Below are 20334 nucleotides of genomic sequence, written 5' to 3'. Positions count from 1 at the left end.
CTACGAATCTTTATTCTTCCGCCTTTTCATGAAATTGTTGAACAGTATTACTGTGCTCTGATAGTGTCAAGTGGATTGTATCGATAGCAGCAGTGTAGCGCAGTGATGCGAGATCATAGTAGCAGCTGAATCGAGTTTTCTACTCGGCAACCTTAACATAACTATAATCGTACGAATTGAGAGTGATATTTCATGCAATATGGCAGTGATCGATACAAAATTCAAGATGTCAAATAGAGTACACGAGAGATTCAAAGCTCGGTCCTCGGACTAGAGGATGAATCACCGTTGATATTGGTCTGCTCGCCCTCCTTTTGCCAGGACTTCAGCATAAGGGCCGCTACGTTCCGACCCATCAACGCACTTGTCTCCATAGTCGAGATAAAGCTTTCAATTCCACTTGTGTACCACACTTTCGGAGCCAAAAGCGACTCCTCAAACGTCACTCGGGGGTAGAGGACTGGATACGGATTCCAGACCTTCTCGTGAAACCAGCTAATTTCACTCTTGGGGAGATCACCAATGCTCGAATTGGTGCGCGGAATGGCCACTGAGCTTCTGTCCTCATATTCAATGTCAAACATCTTTGCAATCATTCTAGCGGATGGCCGCTTGGGCGAGAATATCTTATACACGTAATGCTGCTCCTGGTGCTCTTCTCCATTCTTGATGACCGTCTGCGTCACCGTGCGCAGAGTACTAACGCTCCAGAACCCAGCGGGTCCAACTCCTGAAGGGTCGTCGCTGGGCCAATTGGTCTCAGGATGAGTTGTCAGGATCGTCTCTGGGGCATGGACATTATCTCCTTGAAGACCGAAGTATGCAGCTGAGATGCGGTGCGGAGTAGAGAAAAGAGTGACATATAATTTGATGTAAGGGATTTCGTCTGGGATATGGTCGAGTGGAGGGGAAATTGAAATTCCAGAGTACTGCAGTGGCCCTGCAATGACAACCTCATCATACTCGAGCACTTCAGAAGATTGAGCTGAGTCCAGATCGCCTGTCGGATGCGAAGTAATGTGGACTGTGCCATAATTATTTCGCTCAATTGCTGTAACCGTCGTGTCTAATCGTATTTCAGCATTAGAGGCTTTGACAGCGCCATCAAATATCTGCCAATTGCCACCATCAATTGAAACTGCTCCGTCCGTTGCCATACAGACCATTGACTCGAGGCCGTGAATAACCGCCAAGTTTTGTCCATAGTTCACCCGCGTGCTTGCTTGAATGATGTCACTGGCAAACAGCTTTCCGATGTTGTTATTTTCAATGAAGTATGCTCCGGTTGTCGAAGTTGAATCCAGAAGATCAACTTCCGCCGCAGCCTCAGTAAGTGACTGGAACGGGAAAATTGGTTCCTCATAGAGACGCAGAAACCTGCCGACGATGCTTTTCATCAGATTCTGGGTGCGAAGTGGTGCCAGACCATATCTCCAGAATAACCGGCCAATATTCCACCAGCTATATTCATTCTTCAGAGTGAATACAAATTGTGTCCCATCCCAAATCCCAATGGAGTCAGCAGCTTCCTTGGGTCGGGCGTAGTCAGCGCTGCGTACGTTCAGACCGAAATCTCGTGATGCATTCAGCAAGTTTGCATTGACCTGCACGAAAATTGAGGCGCCCAATTCAATTGGGTAGGCTGGGTCTTCGAAAGCGTTGACAGTTGTTGAGCGGCCACCGATATACGAGGCGCGCTCATAGATAGTAATGTTGAGGGGGACTCCAGCTTTGCTTGCGAGTTTACGCAGCTCATATGCTGCAAAAGAACCTCCAGCACCAGCTCCTGTTCATGCCATTAGCTCTGTCTTGCTAAAATATGTTGAATGATAAATCTCTATCGTACAAAGAACTGTGATACTTCAGGGTACTCACCTACGATGGCGACCCGCTTAGGGACGTCATTCATAGCCGGCCGCAACGGCTGCTGCTGTTGATCCACATAGCTGCTTGAAACGAGTCTCAGTAACTCGAGGATAAAAAGAAGGCAACTCCATCTTTGTAATGAATACATTCTGGTTGCCTTCTTGATTTGGTGCCCGCAGACTAGAATGCTGTAAAGACAAGATGTGCCAGGTCGATCGAGCACGGGATCAGTACAGGAGTATGTCCATAATACGGTAATATTACCTGTATTTTACCAGCAGTCCAATGTGGGGCGCGTATCGCTTATCGCAGCATTTTTTTGAAGGCGGCGGGGCTTTCAGTCCAAAGCAACACTCTTTTTTGTCTTCACGACCTCTCAATCTGGCAGAATGGACCCTTACGACAGTGACTCCAGTGTTGATGAAGACTTCACTGAGACTGGTGTGCTCCTCGGTTATGCCAATGATGAGGTGATTGAGGACACAATCAGTCATCTGGGCGGTTGGCCTGTATGCTTCCCTTGACACATTGTTGAATATCCACACTCAAGGTGCTGATATTAAATGTCCCTGATATAGAAATGGTTAGACAACGACGCTCCTCCTCCCGGCGAATTTGCAAACTGCAAAGTCTGCAATCGCCCTATGATCCTACTCCTCGAATTGCACGGTGATCTCCCTGATCACTTCCCCTAATGACGAACGCCGACTGTACCTCTTCGGATGCCCTAGAAAACCATGCAATCGCAAGCCTGGTAGTATTCGCGCATATCGCGCAACTCGCAAAATCAATCTGGAGAACCCTCAGTCCCATAAACAAGAAGGAAAACCCGCAGAGAAAGCACCTGAACCTGCACCCGCACCTGAGAAACCCAAGCAGGATCTCGGCGCCAGTTTATTTGGTGCCACATCTCTGACAGGTAGTGTCTCCGCGAATGCAAACCCTTTCTCCTCCAACCCTGGTGCTCCATCAGACGGTGCCAATCCCTTTGCGACGCCGAAATCCGCAACCCCCGCACCCCCAACCAAGAACGAGACAAACGAGCTGGCCGAGTCCTTCGCTGACAAGGTTCGTCTCTCTTCTCCAGAAGAGTCCAGCATTCCATCTACAAACCCTGCTGCGGCGATCAAACAAGCTCCTGAATCTGCCGGTGTCCAAAAACCATGGCCAGCTGAATCTGAATTCCCAACCCCATACCAAAATTTCTTCCTGGATGCAGAATACGAAACTCTTTCTCGACCTTCGACGCCCACCGTTCCAGATAATGTCCAGATGGAACCCATGGATGAGGAGGGAAGTGGTGGTACGGCCGATCTCAAGGATACCTTCGAATCGGAACTTGACAAGGCTTTCATGAAATTTTCTACCCGCCTCGCGCACAACCCTGAGCAAATCCTCCGCTACGAATACCGAGGTGCGCCATTGCTGTATTCCTACGCAGACCAGGTGGGATCACGCTTGCATCCTGATCCTACCGTGGGCAAAGTGACAACCACAGCTCGAGGCAGCATCCCACACTGCGAATACTGTGGTAGTGAGCGGGTATTTGAACTCCAGCTTACGCCACATGCTATCAGTGTGCTTGAAGATGGACGTGAAGGCGTGGGACTTGGTAAGGACGATGCGGGAATGGAATGGGGCACTATCATCCTTGGGGTTTGTGCTAAAGACTGTGCGCCGCAGAAAATTGGTGTCACTGGTTGGAGAGAGGAGTGGGCTGGTGTACAATGGGAAGAAATGAAATAGATAGACTATGTTCATACTACATATACCCTTGAGGTTTTTTTTTGGGAAACCGGAATTGCATAAAATAGTCTTGGTACATCATGTATTCTCAACTTGAACAAATACAAACTTGGGACCAGGTAGTATACACATTTGTTTTCAGAGTAGCCTTTCAGCGAGTACCTCGTGGTAAGTACCTACTTTAGGAACCTAGTAGATACCAGTTAGTGCTTACTGCCCGGGTGGTGGTAAAATCTCTGCCCTTACTAGCATTGTACTACTTATCCGTGTCTACAGATAGTACTCCGAAGCAATGACTCTGTATGTTTTATATTGTAGCAGGCCAACTCTAAACTAGATTGACTGGGCATAGGAGGTATGGTATGAACATGGGCATCTCACGCGTCCCCGTCATCATCCGCTCATATCAGAACAGAAATAAAACACAGGATCCCAATACAAAACAGGGGAGCAAAGAAATCGAGGAAAAGAAACGCCGGATTGCGCCAGATCCCGACTCATCTCCGAGCCTCCTCCATGCGAACTCTATCACCGTCTTATCGACGGATCGGGGATTCATGAACTCATGTCTCTCTTTTTTGGGGGGGGTGGAAGTCCCTCGCATATCGAGAAAGGACGGAGAAAAATAGTTAAAACGAGAAAGGGGGATTGGAGGGAAAGTATCGTTTAAGTTTGAGAAGAGGAAGTAAAAGAAAGAATGGCTTAGGCAGCCTGCTCGAAACCGCGGCGGATGACACGGCCGAACATGTCGACACCGACACGTTCGCTCTTGACCTCGCTGCGAGCCTCGTTCTCCTTGTTAGTGGGGACGCGGACGGCATCACCCTCAACCTTCCAGCCGCAGACATCAGCAACGAACTTGCTGAGAGCCTCACGGCCGCGCACATCAAGCCACTGCTCCAGAGAATCGGCAGCAATGGAACGGAAGGTCTTGCCGACCTCGACGGCGATGCGGATGCGGACCAGCTCCTCGAAGCCGGCAACATCAGCGGTCAGATCGGCATAGAGGTCATCGGAGTTCAGAGTAGACCAGAACTGGGTGTACTGGGCGGACTCGAGGAGGGTAGAGAGGCGGGAGAGCTTCTGCACTGACTCGACGAAGTCAGAGGTTTGGGAGGCAGCCTGGGCCTCAGAGGTGGTAGGGAAAGGCTGAGTGTGAGTGGGGAGCAGAGCGAGGCAGAGCGAGAAGGCGGGAGAAGGGAACACGGTCAGAGCCTTGGCCAGGACGTTGGTGACGGTGTCGGGTTGGAGGAGGTGGGGGTTGAACTGGTAACTGTTTGACAGGTTCATTTTATGTCAGCTCTGCGGAATTCCGTCGTGTTTGCATAATCGCAAGACAAGTGGATTTTTTTTTGTGCACATGGTACAAGTATCCCGAATGCCAATGGTGTGCATTGGATTGGTTTCAGAAAAGGTTGAAAGTTCTCAACTTCCCCGTACGCAACAGGTTGTCAGGTAATAGGAAACGTGATTGAAAAAGTTCATTCATCATAGAAATTCTTGCACCGGCTTTTCAAATATGACTGAGAATAAGAAAGTCAACCAACTTACAGCTTCAGAAGAGCCAGGTTGGCGTAGCAGTCGAAGGTCCTGTCCTCACACTGCTGCTGGACGTAGTCCTGGAAGACTGTGGTGGTCTCGGGGTTGTACCGATCGAGGCCATTGAGGATGGCATCGATATGGGCCGGCCGGGTCTCACACTTGTCGAAAGCGACCATCTTTGCTGTTGACGAGGGGGATGTGAGTGCGGGTCTTTGCTTTGTCCGTGGACGTCTTTTTGGTGGGATTTTTGATTGTGGCCCGGGTAGGCGGAATAATCGAAAGGGGTTAGTTCTCCCGGCACTACATCTTCCTAAGTATACAGTACTGGCGATATTCATAATCGAACTGGGCAGTATTATACATAATTACGCTATTCAAAACTTTTACAATGGGATGATGGAAGGGTAATTCGAAATCAGAAGAGCTTGTACAAGCCATTTCGGGCTTCGCGGTGGTTCGTGTTCGGATAGTACATAGAATACATGTGTCTTGAATGCCTCGTAGCAAATCATCAATACAGTCAGTCATAAGTCAGTGCGAGTGAACGCCTGAGAGTAAGACAGTTGCCAAACCAGAAGTATGGCAGGATTTCAGTCCTCTCTAAAGGAAGAAGAGAGATGGGCGTATGACATCCAAGAAAGAAAGAAAAGGCCAGAAAAGAAAAAGACAAAAATAAGACGAGAAGCAACATCAAAAAATCCCAAGGAAAAAAAAAGAAAAACTCCGATATCCTTGTCTGTGAGACGCCATAGTCTATACCCAAATAATCATTATGCGAAAATGGACAAGCAAAGGTAGAAGAATCAAAGCTGATTTATGCAAGACGAGTCAGGCCATCATGTGATAGCGTCGCTTGTAAGCACAAGAGAAGGGAACAAATTGAACTGTTCCAAAAACGATCATGTCGAGGCGAAAGGGAACATGCCTCGTAGAAACCAAAGCAACCGGGGTATCTCGAACGGAGGTGCGGAGGAAAAGACGGAAGTGATGCTTCAGGCCACAACGGACCGGCGGGTGTTGATAGGAATCGGCTGAGGGCCGGAAGTGAGACTGATCTTGCCAATCTCAAGGTCATTGCCATCGTAATTGGACGAAGAAGGATGTTTCTTTGCATGCTCTGCACTGGTAGAAACGAGGACGGGCTGGTCAGTGCCAGCAGTCTCCTGATCTCCTACAGTACTGCAGACAAAGCGTTCGTCGGAGATGGGGACGCCGCCAAACATTGAGCCAAGCTGCTGTAGCAAGGCAACAAAGTGAGCATGAAGTTCTGTAAAGATGTATTCATTGCCAACAATCTCTGCGAGATTGCGCGCACGAATCTGGCCCAGGCGTCGCGGGCTACCTGTCGGGTCCATAGCACGTCCTGTAAGGAAAGAGGAGACTGGGGGGGTATTGTCTACCCGCGGCCTTGTTTGAAGATTTGGTCTGCTCCTCACGCCGCTTCTCTTCCTCCTGGAAACGCTCAGCAGCACTCACAATGCTGGATGCAATCCGACCAAATGCGCGCCAGATAATGGGACAGGCCCGGAATGCTCTTCCGGCATCCTTTCCAGCCAACGCGACTAAAGCATAACTGCGTCGCTTTCCGCGCGCCATCGGGTCGGGGAGGCGAAAGATGTATGCGATTGTGTATCCGGCGACCGAATCGCCAAAGCACAAGGGACCAGAGGAGAGGCCGCGGGGTAAAAGCTCACAGCTCAAAGTACGGATTGAGGAGCGGCGCAAAAGCGCATAGTCTGCGGGGTTCGGAGGCCCGCGAAGTGATAGATAGGTGAGAATATGAGTATGACATGATGCATCAGATGCGACGGAGGAAGAGTGTAGAGATTCCGGAGGAGAGGCATGAGAGTGAGAGTGAGAATCGGTGGTGTCGTCATCCAAGTCGGAATGACTATTGCCGCAGGAATAGACGACCTCGCGCGAGCGCAGAACGGGACTGCTGCTACTCTTGCTATCGCGATTCCCGGGAGTTCCCGTAGGTAACTGCTTGCTTACATCTTCTGGGAGAGACAAGCTGCAGCTGGCGCATGTATCGCCATCTGCACCAGCACTACCACCAGTAGCCCGGTTTGAACGATCTTCGGGAGTAGTGGGTTGCTGTGATCGCAAGAAGTACGGATGATCTTCGATCTTGGGTGACTTTGTTTCAGTTGACTCGGTCGTATTGGCGGGTTCTGGGGAAGTAGATTGACGAGGGAAGAGGAGGTAGAAGTGGAGGCTTCATAATCGGGATGGCATTGAGTGCAGGAAAAAGGGACGACCTGCGAGCAGATAATGGAAGTAGGACCATGCACTTCGCAGAAGTGCGTCAGGGACAGCTGTATGGAAGTCATTTGTCAGAGGAAGAACAACGAAAGAGAGGCGAGAAGGGAGGGCCAATGGATAACATGATCGTCAAGGGGAGTTGTAGAGTGTATATGAAGAAAGTACGAGAGGGATGTACTTACAATGAAATCCATGGCAGGGAAGATCACAACGTCTCACGCAGCAGCATCGGCAGCAACACACAGTTCAGGCCGTCATGATGGAGCATGCTGCGATTGGCGTGGTATGCGCGGATCCACAGACCAGGTTCCTGGAGAGAAGAAAGGGCGGGCAAGATGCATATAAAAAGGAACGGCCGGGGCGGAGAGTGGAAGACTAGATGGGGAGCAGATTAGTTAGTACTTACAGTAACTACGGAGTCCAGTACATACACTAGGGCGTAGGGATAAATCGGGGGGATGAAAGACCCATCGCTTTTTGCCACGGCCCAAGGATGAACCCAGAAGGAAAAAAGTTCTTGTTTCGGTCTTCGACCGGAGTGGACCCTCGCGCGACAGCCTCCCTTTCTGAGACGAATGGAAGGCCCATGGAAGCATCCAATTGCTCCACCACGCCCACTGAGGCTTTTCCGATTACTTTACAGACTTTTTTATACTCTGTATACAAAGTACAACTTATTACTAGGTAACTAGTTCTAGCTAACTATAACTACTGTTGTACTGTGTACAGTATATTGGATGCTGAAGTGATACTACACATTCCAATTCCATTCTCTTCTATCCCCTGCTTTACATGTGAACCAAGTATCGGCCCGACTCTAGTATATTCCCAAATGGTGGCCCAATCCAGTCGAAGGGGCCGCGCGCGTCGATGGCCGCAAGCAGTCGGGGGGAATGTCGGAAGGAAAACCCGGCATACTTGCGATCTATCAACTAGGGGTTCTTAAGTCCTTTTTTCCATTTCTACATATGTATATCCAAATCACAGTATGTTTTGTTTTTTATTTAATTACAGCAATGTCTTTTCATTTTATTTTATTTTTTGGGATTTTCTCATTTATTATTTATTACTTCGGCAGGGCTGTTCTCCTCGGTAAATCCTCCGTAGTTGCTAGTAGTTTCATATATTCATCACATGGAGTAATTTGATCACAACAATAAAAAAAAATCAAAATATAAAATTATCAGAAAATATGTAATTATTTTCTGCCGTTTTTACTCCTTTGCTACTCTACTACATACTCTGCTACTTTACCTACACTCTTCTCTGCAACATCGGGGGTTGAACACTGCTTTCATCGTCAGCGAGGGCGCATTCCCCCTTCTCCGATTTGCTGTGCTCAACGGGAAATGTCATCCATCGACTCCGACAAAACTCTAAGCCGAGCAGGCTGAACCCAAATTCGACGCTTCATTTAATCAACTTACTTTTGTACAATTTCCGATCATGAATTTCCCACCCTAGTTTGCCTCAAAAGTGATCAAGAACTTCCCCCTTTCGATGTACAAACTGTTTATCTCCGCGACTTGAATTTCCTCCACCCTACCGGAGAAACGGTCCCTCGGTTACGGACGATCGTGAACCGATCGTCGTGTCGACCCAATCCATCTGCCTTCCAGAACCCCTAGCCTGGCAGTCGATCCGAAGTGTCGGGTACGTGGACGGAGTACGGAGTGTGTAGCTAATGCATCTCTTCTGCAGGATCTCTCTCATCCTCGTATTGTCGCCCCTCCTCCTCCTCCTCCTCCTTCTTCTGTCTCCCGACAAGGCTGTCGCCGTTGAACCCATTGGAGAGGGGAAAAGTATCCAAGATTCATTTCCTTTCGTCATGACTTTGATGTGTTCGGTAACTTCCATATATACTCCAAAGGACCATCCTGATCCTCCGCGTGGCAACTGGGGGGAAGAGAGGGGAAATACTACTGCACGAACGGCACGGAGCTAAGTGCCCTTGAATCATATCTTTGATCAAAACCTGTCGCGAGCAAGGACAGCCCCCAACTACATTTGATACACCGTAGTTTTTATTGTCCAAACCTGTTCATCATCCCTGTTAACCCCAATTCTCCCACCTATCATAGTATACATAGCACAGATTCACATATTTAATCCATTTTTCAATCTCTAACAATTCATATCTTTCTGGGTATACATACTATGTACAGTAAGACGCCGGAAATGAAGGGGAACAGCACTCTTCCGTCCACCCGCAACCCGCACCCGACTGGAGTAACCGTCCCGCCGGAGTATTCAGAATAGCTCTCGTTCAACTCCGTCCACGATGCACCTATTGGATACTTTCGACGCCTCCATGTATACTCCGGAGAAGAGGAATACTGACGGCAGAGGTGTCTCCATTTTGAGGGATTTAATGGGCTTACTCGGATCCTGCTGAGTGGCTACGCAATGTAGAATGGCTGCAGAAGCGGCCACCCACCCATGGATTCGGACCGCCTAGGGACTTTGTCTCTTAACGGTCCAATGGAGCCCGACTTTTGACACTATTTCAATTTTAATTTGTATTTCTTTTTGTGATGCCCGATTGATCTGACCCGTATGAGATGACCCGTATGAGATGTTTCCACTTCAAAACCTTCTGTTTACTACTGTACAGTATGGAGCAGTCCTGACTACGGATGTACATACGGAGTAAATCATGACGGAACTCGGGTCGAGCCCACCTAGGCTCGTCGATATTAATAATGCCGTTTGGCACGGATGGGGCCGGTGGCTGACCTGAATAACTACACCACATGGTTAGTTACTTACTTAGTTAGTATGTATGCACAGAGGAGTCTAGTTACATCTACTATGGAGTAGTGTGAGATTACAATTGCCAGCTTCAGTTCTATACATACATATGTACTGTAGTTACTATGTACTAGTTACATAGTACGGTACACAGAGCCCACCTGCTCTATATGGAGTCCTCCGGTTGGACCTCGGGAACATCCTTCTTAAACCATTGAATATCTTCATTCCTTTTCTGATTGTTACTGCATGTGTATAGTTCCTACTCACGTCGTCGTCACTAACTGTGTATGTACATAGAGTAGTACTATGTATGTACCTCGGCTATCCCAAACGGCGACTTGCCTACTTAGGAATCGTGGATCATCACAATATTCGCCCGGCAGTATGGTAGATCCTCGGCTCTGCAAGACCCCGGCCTTAATCAGAAGATTATCTTGGTAAATACATAGCGTAGGTACGTAGCCCATAGCCTATGTCTGTTTACGTTTCTAGATCGCTCAATTCCACGTGGCGCTAAAGCAGTAAGGTCGCATGTCTCACAGCTTTGGTCCACGCAATTCCACTGCGTGTGATTCCGGACATCTTCCACTCCGCAGCACAGCGTGGAGTTACGTACATATGTACATACTACATTCAGCTTGTCTGACTCATTTTTTTTGTTCTCTGTAACAACAATATTTGCTTTCTGTTAAATGACTGCTGTTGTAGGTTGATATACGTATGTACTGTACATAGATTTCGACGCCCAACCAAAAATTCCTCGCGTGGAACGAAGAGGGCCGCTGCGCGAATATCGAGGGTGGAGCGTGGGTCCTCCAAGGGGAAACTCTTTTCGACTGACCTACTCTTGCAGGCACACCGGGTGGGTTCCCCGTGGATATTCCCGTGGGTTCGTGGATCCCATGTCAAGTTCAATCTACGCTTGGGGACGTTGAGTGGACTTTCCAAACGGTAAGTTCGAACCGTCGGAGTGGTGTGTACCTGAGCTTGGCATACCCGATCTGGAAGGCAGATCATTTCGCCACTTGATGAAGAAAAGTAAAGTAAGTGGAAATAGAAAGAGGAAAACAAAGCCACGGAGGACCCGATCATGGATCTCCGCTGCAGATCGCTATAAGCGGCTCAGCGATGGACGTATGTATGTACACCGTACATTGTATGCATTTCAATGTCAACTGCAGCTCGTCTTCGAGTCACGCGCGGTTCGCATGTTCCTACCCCGAAAACAAGGGTGGATGGGTGGGAAAAGGAGATCGTTTGGGTCATGTCTCATAATCCTTTGATCGCGTGCCTCTCCGTCCTCATTTGGCCGACCGTCCTGGCGGCGCCAACTGGGGCGCAGGTTTCAAAAGTATCACACCGCGTAGCAGCAAGTCAGATATATAGCTTGATTTTCGGACATGGAAAGCGCCGAAGAGCAAACATGACCAAGAAATGCACTCAGCCGTGTGTTTACACCTGTTGGCAACGTAAATGGAATTTCTGAGGAAAGGTACTGATTTCAGTACTCAGTGTCGATCGTCCTGAGGCATCCGCAAGTTCAACATGGACAGCATGTTACCCGCGGGTCCCGCTGTTCCCGCCTGTCCTTGTAAAGCCTCTAGCAAATTCTTGGCTAGATTGATATTGACATTGTCATCCTCATCTCCTTCCTCCGCGCCCGCGTTTGAAGGTTCTCCGGTTTGGTTTGTAGATGTAGCTTCGGCGGCCAATTTCTGCTGCTGCTTCCGATTAAGGTCGAGAATCCCGGTCCCTTTAAGCTCGGCCTCCATCTGGCGGGACAACTCATGGATCTGTTCTGTATCATCCTCCTCCTCATCCGTCTCAAGATCTTGAACTCGGTTTCGTAGAGGTGTTTCGAGAGATGGGCCCTGGCCTGAGCCAGAGGGCATTCCCATCATCTCCTTCATCATTCTAGCAAATTCTTCTTCGTTGAATGAAGCTTCCTTGTCTTCTTCCTCATCGCTGAGCTCTTCGTCCTCATCATCGTCAAATTCGGAGTCGGAATTGAAATCATCGATGAAATCGGCTCCGTCGAAACCAGCTGAATTATCGTTCAAGAATTCTTCGAACCGGGCCACGATCCGCTGAAGGTTTTCTTGGGCGCCTGCATCACCGAAATTACCACCCGTGGTCTCCTTCTCTTTCCCTTTGCCCTTCAGTTCCCGATCCAGATCCTCGAAACTGATATCCATCCATTTTTCATCATCCTCGCGCTTATCCCAGTTTTGGTTGATTTCCTGGTCAGTAGGCAGGGTCTCATCGCCGGTCTCGATATCCTCCAGCAACAATTTCATTTCACGCACGGCGGGCTTGTCTTGATGATGGGGATCAGAAAATAGCATTTCAAAGCCGCAAGCAAGCTTCATTCCACCTTCAGCTCGATTATATGCTTTTTCATCTTCCCTGGGTGGCAATTTACCTGCCCAGCTGCTCGGTACCGGAAATTCCTGGCTTTTCAGCTGAGCATACCCGACTCGTGTAAATCGAACGCTCACTGTTACCATGTCATCTGGTTTGAACGTCAAATTGGAAGAGTCTTTCGCACGAAGTGGTCGAAGAGCAATAGGATCGCGTAAATAGAAGGCCTCCACTGCCGGAGATATATATGCCGGCTTTTGATGTAAAAGAAATGCTACCTTACGAGGTATTGTAAGAACCGCAGAGTGGAGGTTTTCCGCAATCTGTTTTGGATAGTTGCGCAGTCGATAGAAGGCCTCCTCTTGAATCATGGGTGACTTCATGAGACGAGCTGGCTCTTCCTGGACGATCTTTTTGGCATCCAAGAAAGAAAGTTTCTCGGTGACCTTTCTGTCAGTATCTTTCTTGGGTTTGATGATCCTGAGTTCTCCTTGGTGTATCCAAACCTTAGATGCGATTCATTAGCATAGAGTCCCTGCAAGCCTCCATCGGTCAAGACATACCCTGTTATCCGCAACCTCAGGCTCGAGCCACGAGGGTAGCTGTCCCGCAGCCTCAATAAGTAGGAACTCGCCATCGCTATCTGTGACCTTGATCCAGATATCGGAATGGCGTTTACTTAATTCGCGAAGAATATAGACTATGACCCATTCGTCTTCGATAGAGTCTCCGTAGTTTGTGCGACCATGCAGTGATGTGATGCCTGTGGTTGAGATATATATTGATTCGAGATTAGCACTTATCACGCGATGCTAGTGACAATTGACCATTTATACCGGATAAACATACCATCATCCTTTTTAATTTCCAAGCGGAAGCTCTCACGCTGCCAAATGTAGTCCTTTAAGAGCTCCTTTGTCAAGTCGGCAGCAGTGCGCTGAACCTGCAGTAACCGTGCTCTAGTCTCGGCAGCATCATCGATAACGGCGGGGGCGGGGGTGGGGAGGTGATAAACGAAGTATTCAACCGAGTCATCGGGCAACTCTGGCTTAGGAATAGGTCGAAATGTGGATTTGAACCACGCAATATCTTCTTCAGTTGTCATCTTTGCGTTGTGGCAACGAGGATGCTTCTTCACCGCATGACCGCATCGCATTCTTTCCGCGAAATCACCTAAAAAAAAAAGGCGGAAGGAGCGACCCACTTGTGGCCTGCACACTAGTCCTGATCAGGCTAGACATCAACAGTGACGCTTCGCCCATCGCAACTCTCGCCCAAAAACACGTCTGGTCCCAACCATTCACCTCTGATATCGACGAATTTAGATGGAAATGATCGCGTTTTGAATGGTTATACCACAACTACGCGCGATCTTGTCACAATGGCGTTCCCTTACATCGACACGCCGCGCACGGAAATCGACGGAAACGCGACTTACTTGACCAACGGGTTTCGAAGCGCGGGGCGGACGCATCTATCGGCTTTGGACTCGGTCGAAAACTCATTCCACACGCCTTCCAAGGATAACGATGTGATCAAAGGCTTTGGTGATGGACGAAGGCGTACATCGGGGACCTCCAAAGTCGGCACCCCGCGTGCAACTACCGCACCGCGATCGACCAGAAGCGCGTTGAGGCACCTGCCAACTACAGCACCCGCTAGAGGGGAGTTTACACCTTTGATGAAGAGCGCGACAAAGAATAATTTCATGAGAAATGTGTCGACGGCACGAGGAACGGACGATCCGAGGACCCCAGGTTATATGCGGGACAACAATCGCGGCAGCGCCCATACCCCTGGACTTCCTAACATGGATATGTCGGATATATACGAGGAGGATATGACGGGTGATGATCCAACGCCGGTTCCCCAAGTCGCGAGCAGTAGCGCACAAAGTACTCCGTTGCCCGGCCTCACGGGACGCGACAGCAAAGGTATACTGGGTGACGGTCAGAATATGACACTTAAAGAGCAAGAGCGGGTATGAACACCCACAGTCCCTGCCCCCTGCTCAGCATATGATTTTTCGTGGGAAGATAGCTGCTAATTATTGCCCAGATCATCGATAGGCTTGATAAAGATAATTGGAACCTCAAGCTCAAGATTCACTACCTCGAGGAGCAAATCGAAAAGGCCGGACCAGAGTTCAACACGCTAGCTCTTAAGGAGAACACGGAACTCAAAGTCGCACGATTGACTATGCAACGCGACATTTCTCGATACAAAAAGAACTTGTTACAGGCAGAACGTGACTTGGAGGATTATCGTCAACAACTCGTGGAAATGAAAGAGCGATCCCGGAGGAAACACACCGACGAAGAGGTTCAGCGTGAAATGGATGCTATGCGGGAGGAGATCGATTCCAGAGACAATGAAATCCGAGAGCTTCGAGAAGAACTCCGATTGTCCAAGGACGAGAAATCCCAAGAAGCAGAAAAGTTACGAGACGAAGTCGAAGACCTCGAGGCAATAGTCCGAGAGAAAGAACGAGCCATTGACGAACGTGACGAAGAACTGGAAGAATTGCGAGAAAAGAGACAGGATGGAGATGCAGCCGCAGAACTTCAGGCTGAGCTTGATCGTGCCAAGGAGCAGATTGAAGAGCTTCAGGAAAGTCTCGACAAAGCTAAGTCAGACTCTCAAGAAGCAAATGAGTCTGCTAGACAGGCTATCGATGAAAAAGACCGTGCCGAAGAGGATCTCCGCGAGCTACAAGATGAGATGTCGAACAAATCCGTCATGACAAAGGGCTTCAGTCGTCAATTAGAGGAGAGAGCCGAAAAGCTTGAGGAGGAGGTGCGGCAGCTCAGCAAAGAGAAGCAAGATCTCGTAACGGAAGTTGAGAGAAAATCTCATACGGTCTCTCGGCTCGAGCAGCGATGCGATGAAATTCAGCAGGACTTGAAGAGCAATGCTGGAAAGCTAGGGGAAGATCTCGATGCAACAAGACGCGAACGTGATTTGGCTCAACAAGAAGTTGAAAGATTATCTGCTCGCTTACAGGAGGCTCGCGAAGAAGTTCAACGCCGGAGCGAGGAGAAGGAGCTTCTCCAGACTCGGCATCATGCACTGACTGATGAATCAGGAGGCTTGCAAACCGAGCTTTCTCGAGCACAGTCAAGAATTCGCGAACTCCAATCAGCCGTTGAAGAAGCAACGAATCGGGCCCAAGACACGCAGAACATCCGCTGGCAACAAAAAGTTGAAGTTGATCGATTGCAAGATGAGATTGAAGCGCTTCAGCACGAAATTGAGGACAAGGAAGGTCATTTTGCTCTCGAGCAAGACAGATGGGAAAGCACGAAACGGACGCTACAATCGCAGAAAGATCGGGCTGAGGAACAAGCCATGGGATATAAGCGCACAGTTGAAAGATTACAACAAACGGAACATACGCTCTCTGGGAAAGAATTCAAGCTCCAAGAAGCCATCGACAGTGAAAAACAACGCCACACGCAAGAAGAAGCTGTCCTGGCTCGTCAGGTCAAGGAGCTTGATAACGATCTTGCTCAGAAGCGACACATAATCGATGAACAACGCAGTGATCTTTTAACCGTACGTGAAGAGCTTCGTATCTCGCGACGCGAAGAACAGTCTCTCAAGGAAAAATTGCAAGCCTTGGAGGACGAAGTTGTGGTATTGCAATCGAGCCTTGCAGATGAACAAGAATACGCCAAGGGTCGGCTTCAGAAGGGTTCATCGGATGTAGAGAACCAACTACAAAAAGCAATCGCCGACAGACAGACCCTTCGGGACCAGCTTGCCAATGCTCACGTCGAGATGCATGACTTGCGTACTACTGTGGCTGAAATTGAAGCTGAGCGCAGCGAACTCCAGGCTCAACTTGAAAAAGCTGGCAACCCTGACGATACCATTCGATTCGACCGTGAAAAGCTTGAACTCCGAAGAAACTCGACAAGACTTGAGAGTGAATTGAAACGGCTGAGAGATGACAAGTCATCCCTTCTTGAGGCCAAGGATACACTTGAAAAGCAACTGGGCTCCGAAATCGAACGTGCCGCAGCGGAAGAGGGCCGTCTTTCGGCAGAGATTGACCGTCTTCAGGACAAACTTCTTGCAGGCTCTGGGAATCGGGACCGAGAATTGGCGACGACCAAGACAAAAGTTCAGCGGCTTGAGAGACGCATCCAAGAGCTCGAAACCATTATTGAAAACCAGCCTCCAATGGAACATGAGCATTCAACAGCCCACGGCGATTTGTCTCTGCTCCGGCACAGTCTTGAAGAAGCTCGTTTGCGGGAGAAGAACATCTTGCAGAGGGAGGCTGATTCGAAAGCCTCTTCGCGCGCCTTGAAGTCCAGAGTTGCTGATCTGGAAAGGGAGCTCCATGATGCTCTTATGAACAAGTTTGACTCGAATTCTCAACAAAATTCGCCATCCAATAAGCTTCACGATGAATTGCGAAGCCTGCGGAAGCAGCTTTCGGATGCCCATCGGTCTCTGAAAGAAATCAAGTCCAAGAATAGAGACCTGGAGCGTGCGGCCATGAGGGAGGAGGATCAGAAAGATTTGCATGAATTACTCAAGTCGTCAACCCTCGAAGCCGAATCTCTAGCCTTGAAGGTCTCGGAGCGTGATTCCCGCCTAAATGATCTCAAGACCCAGCTTCGTCGTATTCGCGAAGAACGCGCATACTGTGTTCGTAAAGCTGAAACGGTATCCAAGGACCTGGAGACGCTCCAGCAGCGTTATGACGAAGCTTTGGAGAAGGTTGCCCTTGGAAAATCGACTAACAAGACCAAGCACGAGAAAGAAATCCGGGGCTTAGGCAAAGAAATCGTTTGGCTCCGTGCAAGATTACACCGAGAGGAAAAATTCCGCCGCGACCTGGCTTGGAGCAAGGGTCTGATGGAACTTGGCGAGCGCGTTCGTGTAGCATGGTTCGTATACCCCTTCCTTTCCAAACATGAAAAGCTAGCTAACATGAATCGAAACACTCTAGCAACGAAGCCGATCTTCGCATGATCTCCGAGATGGGCGTTCAAGCCGGCGACCGCAACCCTGCCCGAACTCCTCGCAGCAAATTCCGATCAGCCGTCTCTATGGTCGTGGCTGCTGTTCGCATGCAGCGGATGGGCCAGGATTGGCGACGAACTAAGAAGATCGGCGAAGGCCTGAAGCGAGCCAAGAGCGAGATGCTAAAGCGTCGCGAGGGCTCGCACCGGAGCCTGCTGGACCAGTAGTAATCTTGCGCTGACCTGCTGCTCTTCTTTCGTCTTGTTTTTACAGGCAAATTTGTGAACTTTTTGTGCTTCCTAGCGTCTCCCATTCTGCCACAAGAGATTCCCCTACATGTCTTGTTTGTACACATCTTCCCTTTTGTCTGTTCAGTTTCTTTCTTTCTAGCACAGGGCGTTGGAAGAATCACCCGTCTTTTCCATTTGGCTATTTGGCATTGTTTGAGCATAACGACCGGCGTGGTGGCGTGGGATGGATGATAATCATGTCAATATCAGGTTGTGTAACGTCGATAAGAATTGAATTTGATACTTTTTTTCAATATCAGTGAATAAAATGCCCTACCATTATTATGCTTGTCTGCTCGAGGGCATTTAGGACCATCTAGGTACAAACTAGTCAGTAATAAAACTCAAAAAACAGTCATTTGACTACTACTTTACCCCATGTACGAACACAGGATTGAATGAAGCAAGCAAAGTCAAGTATGTGGCTTTTTTTGCCCTTCTGATGACGAGAATCCGCCAGAATAATTCAATATGATATTTGCTCGGTGAACGCCTCGCCGTTGTCAAAGTACACGAAATCAATAAACAAAACGCTTCTGAACACCAGATCCTTCAAAGACACGAAATCCCAAGCCCGCATATAGCTAAGACACGGTCTAATCCAAGGCTGACCCCCTTTAGTATTTGACTAGATAAATGGTGCATAGTGTCGTGAATGGTGCGCTGTAATGGGAATGAAAATGGGATGATTGTGATGAATATGGAACGTAGTTCCATCTGCCTCTCGAGATGCTTACGCTCCCTCGCTACCAAACTCCTTGGTCCACTCTGAGTTTCTTGAGAGATCTTCTTGACTGACTGTCGGCCGGGAATTCCGTACAGCCTTGATGAAGTCCTTCAGGACGAGTGGGGGCTCGAGAAGCTGCTCAGCATCCACACTAAGCCAGGTCATCTCCATTGCACCAGAATCGCCGGGTGAGCATGGAGTGAGTTTCTCCTCACCTTCGAAAGTGACCTGAAGCGGAATTGTTATTGAGAAATCAGATGCTAGATACGGAAGAAGACGAACCTTTTTATAGTGAGTCGCAGTTTGAATCTTGCGAATTGGTTGCATCAAAGCATCCTGTACAGCAATACTGATATCGCTACCAGAGTAGCCCTCACTCATCTCAGCTAGTTGCTTGTAGTCTGCCTGTGTCATCTGACACGGTGTGGAGCCCACGGCCAGCATGAACATCTTCATCCGTGCGTTGATATCAGGCAGACTGATGTGAACTCTGCGCTGGAATCGTCGGCGAATAGCGGCATCCAATTGCCAGGGGATATTGGTAGCGCCTAGAATCAAAACTCCCTTAGAGTCTTTCCCTACACCATCCATCTGAACTAACAATTCGGTCTTGATACGTCGCGACGCCTCGGATTCGCCCTCACCACGAGGTCCGCACAACGCATCAACCTCGTCAATAAAGATGATGGCAGGTTTGTTCTCACGCGCCATATTGAAGAGCTGCTTGACAAGTCTAAGGAGCTCTGTCAGAGGTGTGTTTCATGCGTAAAGGTGACACTTCTACTTACCTTTCACTCTCACCCATCCACTTCGACACCAAGTCACTGCTACTCACGCTGAAGAATGTACTGTTTGCCTCCGTCGCAACAGCCTTAGCAAGGTACGATTTACCGGTACCTGGAGGGCCATAGAGCAAGATACCCTTCCAAGGTTGTCGCTTGCCAGTAAAAAGATGTGGAAATTTGATCGGAAGAATAACGGCTTCTTTCAGTGCCTCTTTTGCGCTCTCCAAGCCAGCGACATCCTCCCATTTAACATTAGGCTTGTCTGATAAAATTGCTCCTTGGAGCGCTGAGCGAAGCTTTTTCGAGTCCGCGTCTTCGCCATTATCGTCATCCTTCCTGTAGAGCCATCTGTCAGCACTGCAACACCAGCATATCAATACTCTCATTGAGCCAGAACCAATGGAATATCGAACATTCCCCAGATATGGCTGTTTATGGGGGAAAATAGAGAACATACTCGCCCTTCCCACTTCCTTGCGACACCTTGCCATTGGCGCCTACCGCACTTGGCTTTTTTCCATTTTCTGCTGAAGCAAGATGATTCTTCAGCTTTTCAGCGCGATCCATATATTCGCCGGTTTTCGCCCGGATCATCTCCTTCGACCGAGGGTTCTTCTCCCATTTGAGAGCTAGCATAAACAACTCTAATGCGGAGTAGTATAGCTGATAGGCCTTCTCATACTCGCCCTCATTGTCATTTTCGATCGCCTTCTTGACCGTGTCAATTGCGCGCCCTAGAAAATCCGTGTTACTCATGTTGGCGGGTGCAGATAATGACTCTGATCACACGTCTCGGAGTAGTGGCAAGTCGACCGCGGAGCGATAAAGCGGGGAGAGGAGATGAAGCAGGGGGGTGGAGGCGGGCGCAGGCAGAGGCTTAACGAAAGGCAGCAGCTGATGAGAGGAGAGCTAGGTGGCTAGTTCAAAAATAGGACGAAGATGTACAAATCACGGGCGTGTCTGCGGGAAGTGTGGATGATTGGAATTGGAGGGGAAAGAAAGAGGAAGACGACGTCGGGCG

General features: G+C 49.0%; 7 protein-coding genes across 7 annotated transcripts; 2 read left to right on the top strand and 5 right to left on the bottom strand.

Moving 5' to 3' along the window:
* Window positions 1-251: 251 nt before the first annotated feature.
* Window positions 252-2014, bottom strand: N7469_004469 (putative prenylcysteine lyase; the record flags this gene model as incomplete). Its single annotated transcript, XM_056643389.1, has 2 exons — window positions 252-1786; window positions 1876-2014. 2 exons carry the CDS (start codon window positions 2012-2014, stop codon window positions 252-254), a joined length of 1674 nt encoding a protein of 557 aa, XP_056502801.1.
* Window positions 2015-2255: 241 nt separating this feature from the next.
* N7469_004468 (small subunit rRNA maturation protein TSR4) lies at window positions 2256-3612 on the top strand (the record flags this gene model as incomplete). The annotated part of the gene is made up of 3 exons (XM_056643388.1): window positions 2256-2367; window positions 2445-2535; window positions 2598-3612. 3 exons carry the CDS (start codon window positions 2256-2258, stop codon window positions 3610-3612), a joined length of 1218 nt encoding a protein of 405 aa, XP_056502800.1.
* Window positions 3613-4314: 702 nt separating this feature from the next.
* On the bottom strand, window positions 4315-5361 carry N7469_004467 (CSN8/PSMD8/EIF3K family protein; the record flags this gene model as incomplete). The annotated part of the gene is made up of 2 exons (XM_056643387.1): window positions 5164-5361; window positions 4315-4885 (listed from the first exon to the last, which is right to left on the bottom strand). The coding sequence occupies exons 1-2, from the start codon at window positions 5328-5330 to the stop codon at window positions 4315-4317; spliced, it is 738 nt and encodes a 245-aa protein (XP_056502799.1). The 5' UTR covers window positions 5331-5361.
* A 785-nt stretch (window positions 5362-6146) lies between these two features.
* On the bottom strand, window positions 6147-7687 carry N7469_004466 (folliculin domain-containing protein; the record flags this gene model as incomplete). The annotated part of the gene is made up of 3 exons (XM_056643386.1): window positions 6147-6496; window positions 6555-7328; window positions 7639-7687. The coding sequence occupies 3 exons, from the start codon at window positions 7685-7687 to the stop codon at window positions 6147-6149; spliced, it is 1173 nt and encodes a 390-aa protein (XP_056502798.1).
* A 3994-nt stretch (window positions 7688-11681) lies between these two features.
* Window positions 11682-13639, bottom strand: N7469_004465 (putative regulatory factor Sgt1; the record flags this gene model as incomplete). Its single annotated transcript, XM_056643385.1, has 3 exons — window positions 11682-13040; window positions 13098-13297; window positions 13384-13639. 3 exons carry the CDS (start codon window positions 13637-13639, stop codon window positions 11682-11684), a joined length of 1815 nt encoding a protein of 604 aa, XP_056502797.1.
* A 276-nt stretch (window positions 13640-13915) lies between these two features.
* On the top strand, window positions 13916-17738 carry N7469_004464 (putative spindle-pole body protein (Pcp1); the record flags this gene model as incomplete). Its single annotated transcript, XM_056643384.1, has 3 exons — window positions 13916-14515; window positions 14593-17435; window positions 17498-17738. 3 exons carry the CDS (start codon window positions 13916-13918, stop codon window positions 17736-17738), a joined length of 3684 nt encoding a protein of 1227 aa, XP_056502796.1.
* Window positions 17739-18534: 796 nt separating this feature from the next.
* On the bottom strand, window positions 18535-20069 carry N7469_004463 (AAA family ATPase VPS4; the record flags this gene model as incomplete). Its single annotated transcript, XM_056643383.1, has 4 exons — window positions 18535-18756; window positions 18811-19261; window positions 19317-19649; window positions 19771-20069. The coding sequence occupies 4 exons, from the start codon at window positions 20067-20069 to the stop codon at window positions 18535-18537; spliced, it is 1305 nt and encodes a 434-aa protein (XP_056502795.1).
* Window positions 20070-20334: the final 265 nt, after the last annotated feature.

The sequence above is a fragment of the Penicillium citrinum genome (assembly GCF_028827155.1).
Source record: "Penicillium citrinum strain IBT 23319 chromosome Unknown utg000003l:1.0-4596430.0:1.0-4598250.0, whole genome shotgun sequence".
Lineage (NCBI taxonomy): Eukaryota > Fungi > Ascomycota > Eurotiomycetes > Eurotiales > Aspergillaceae > Penicillium > Penicillium citrinum.
This window is presented reverse-complemented; position numbering and strand designations above follow the sequence as displayed.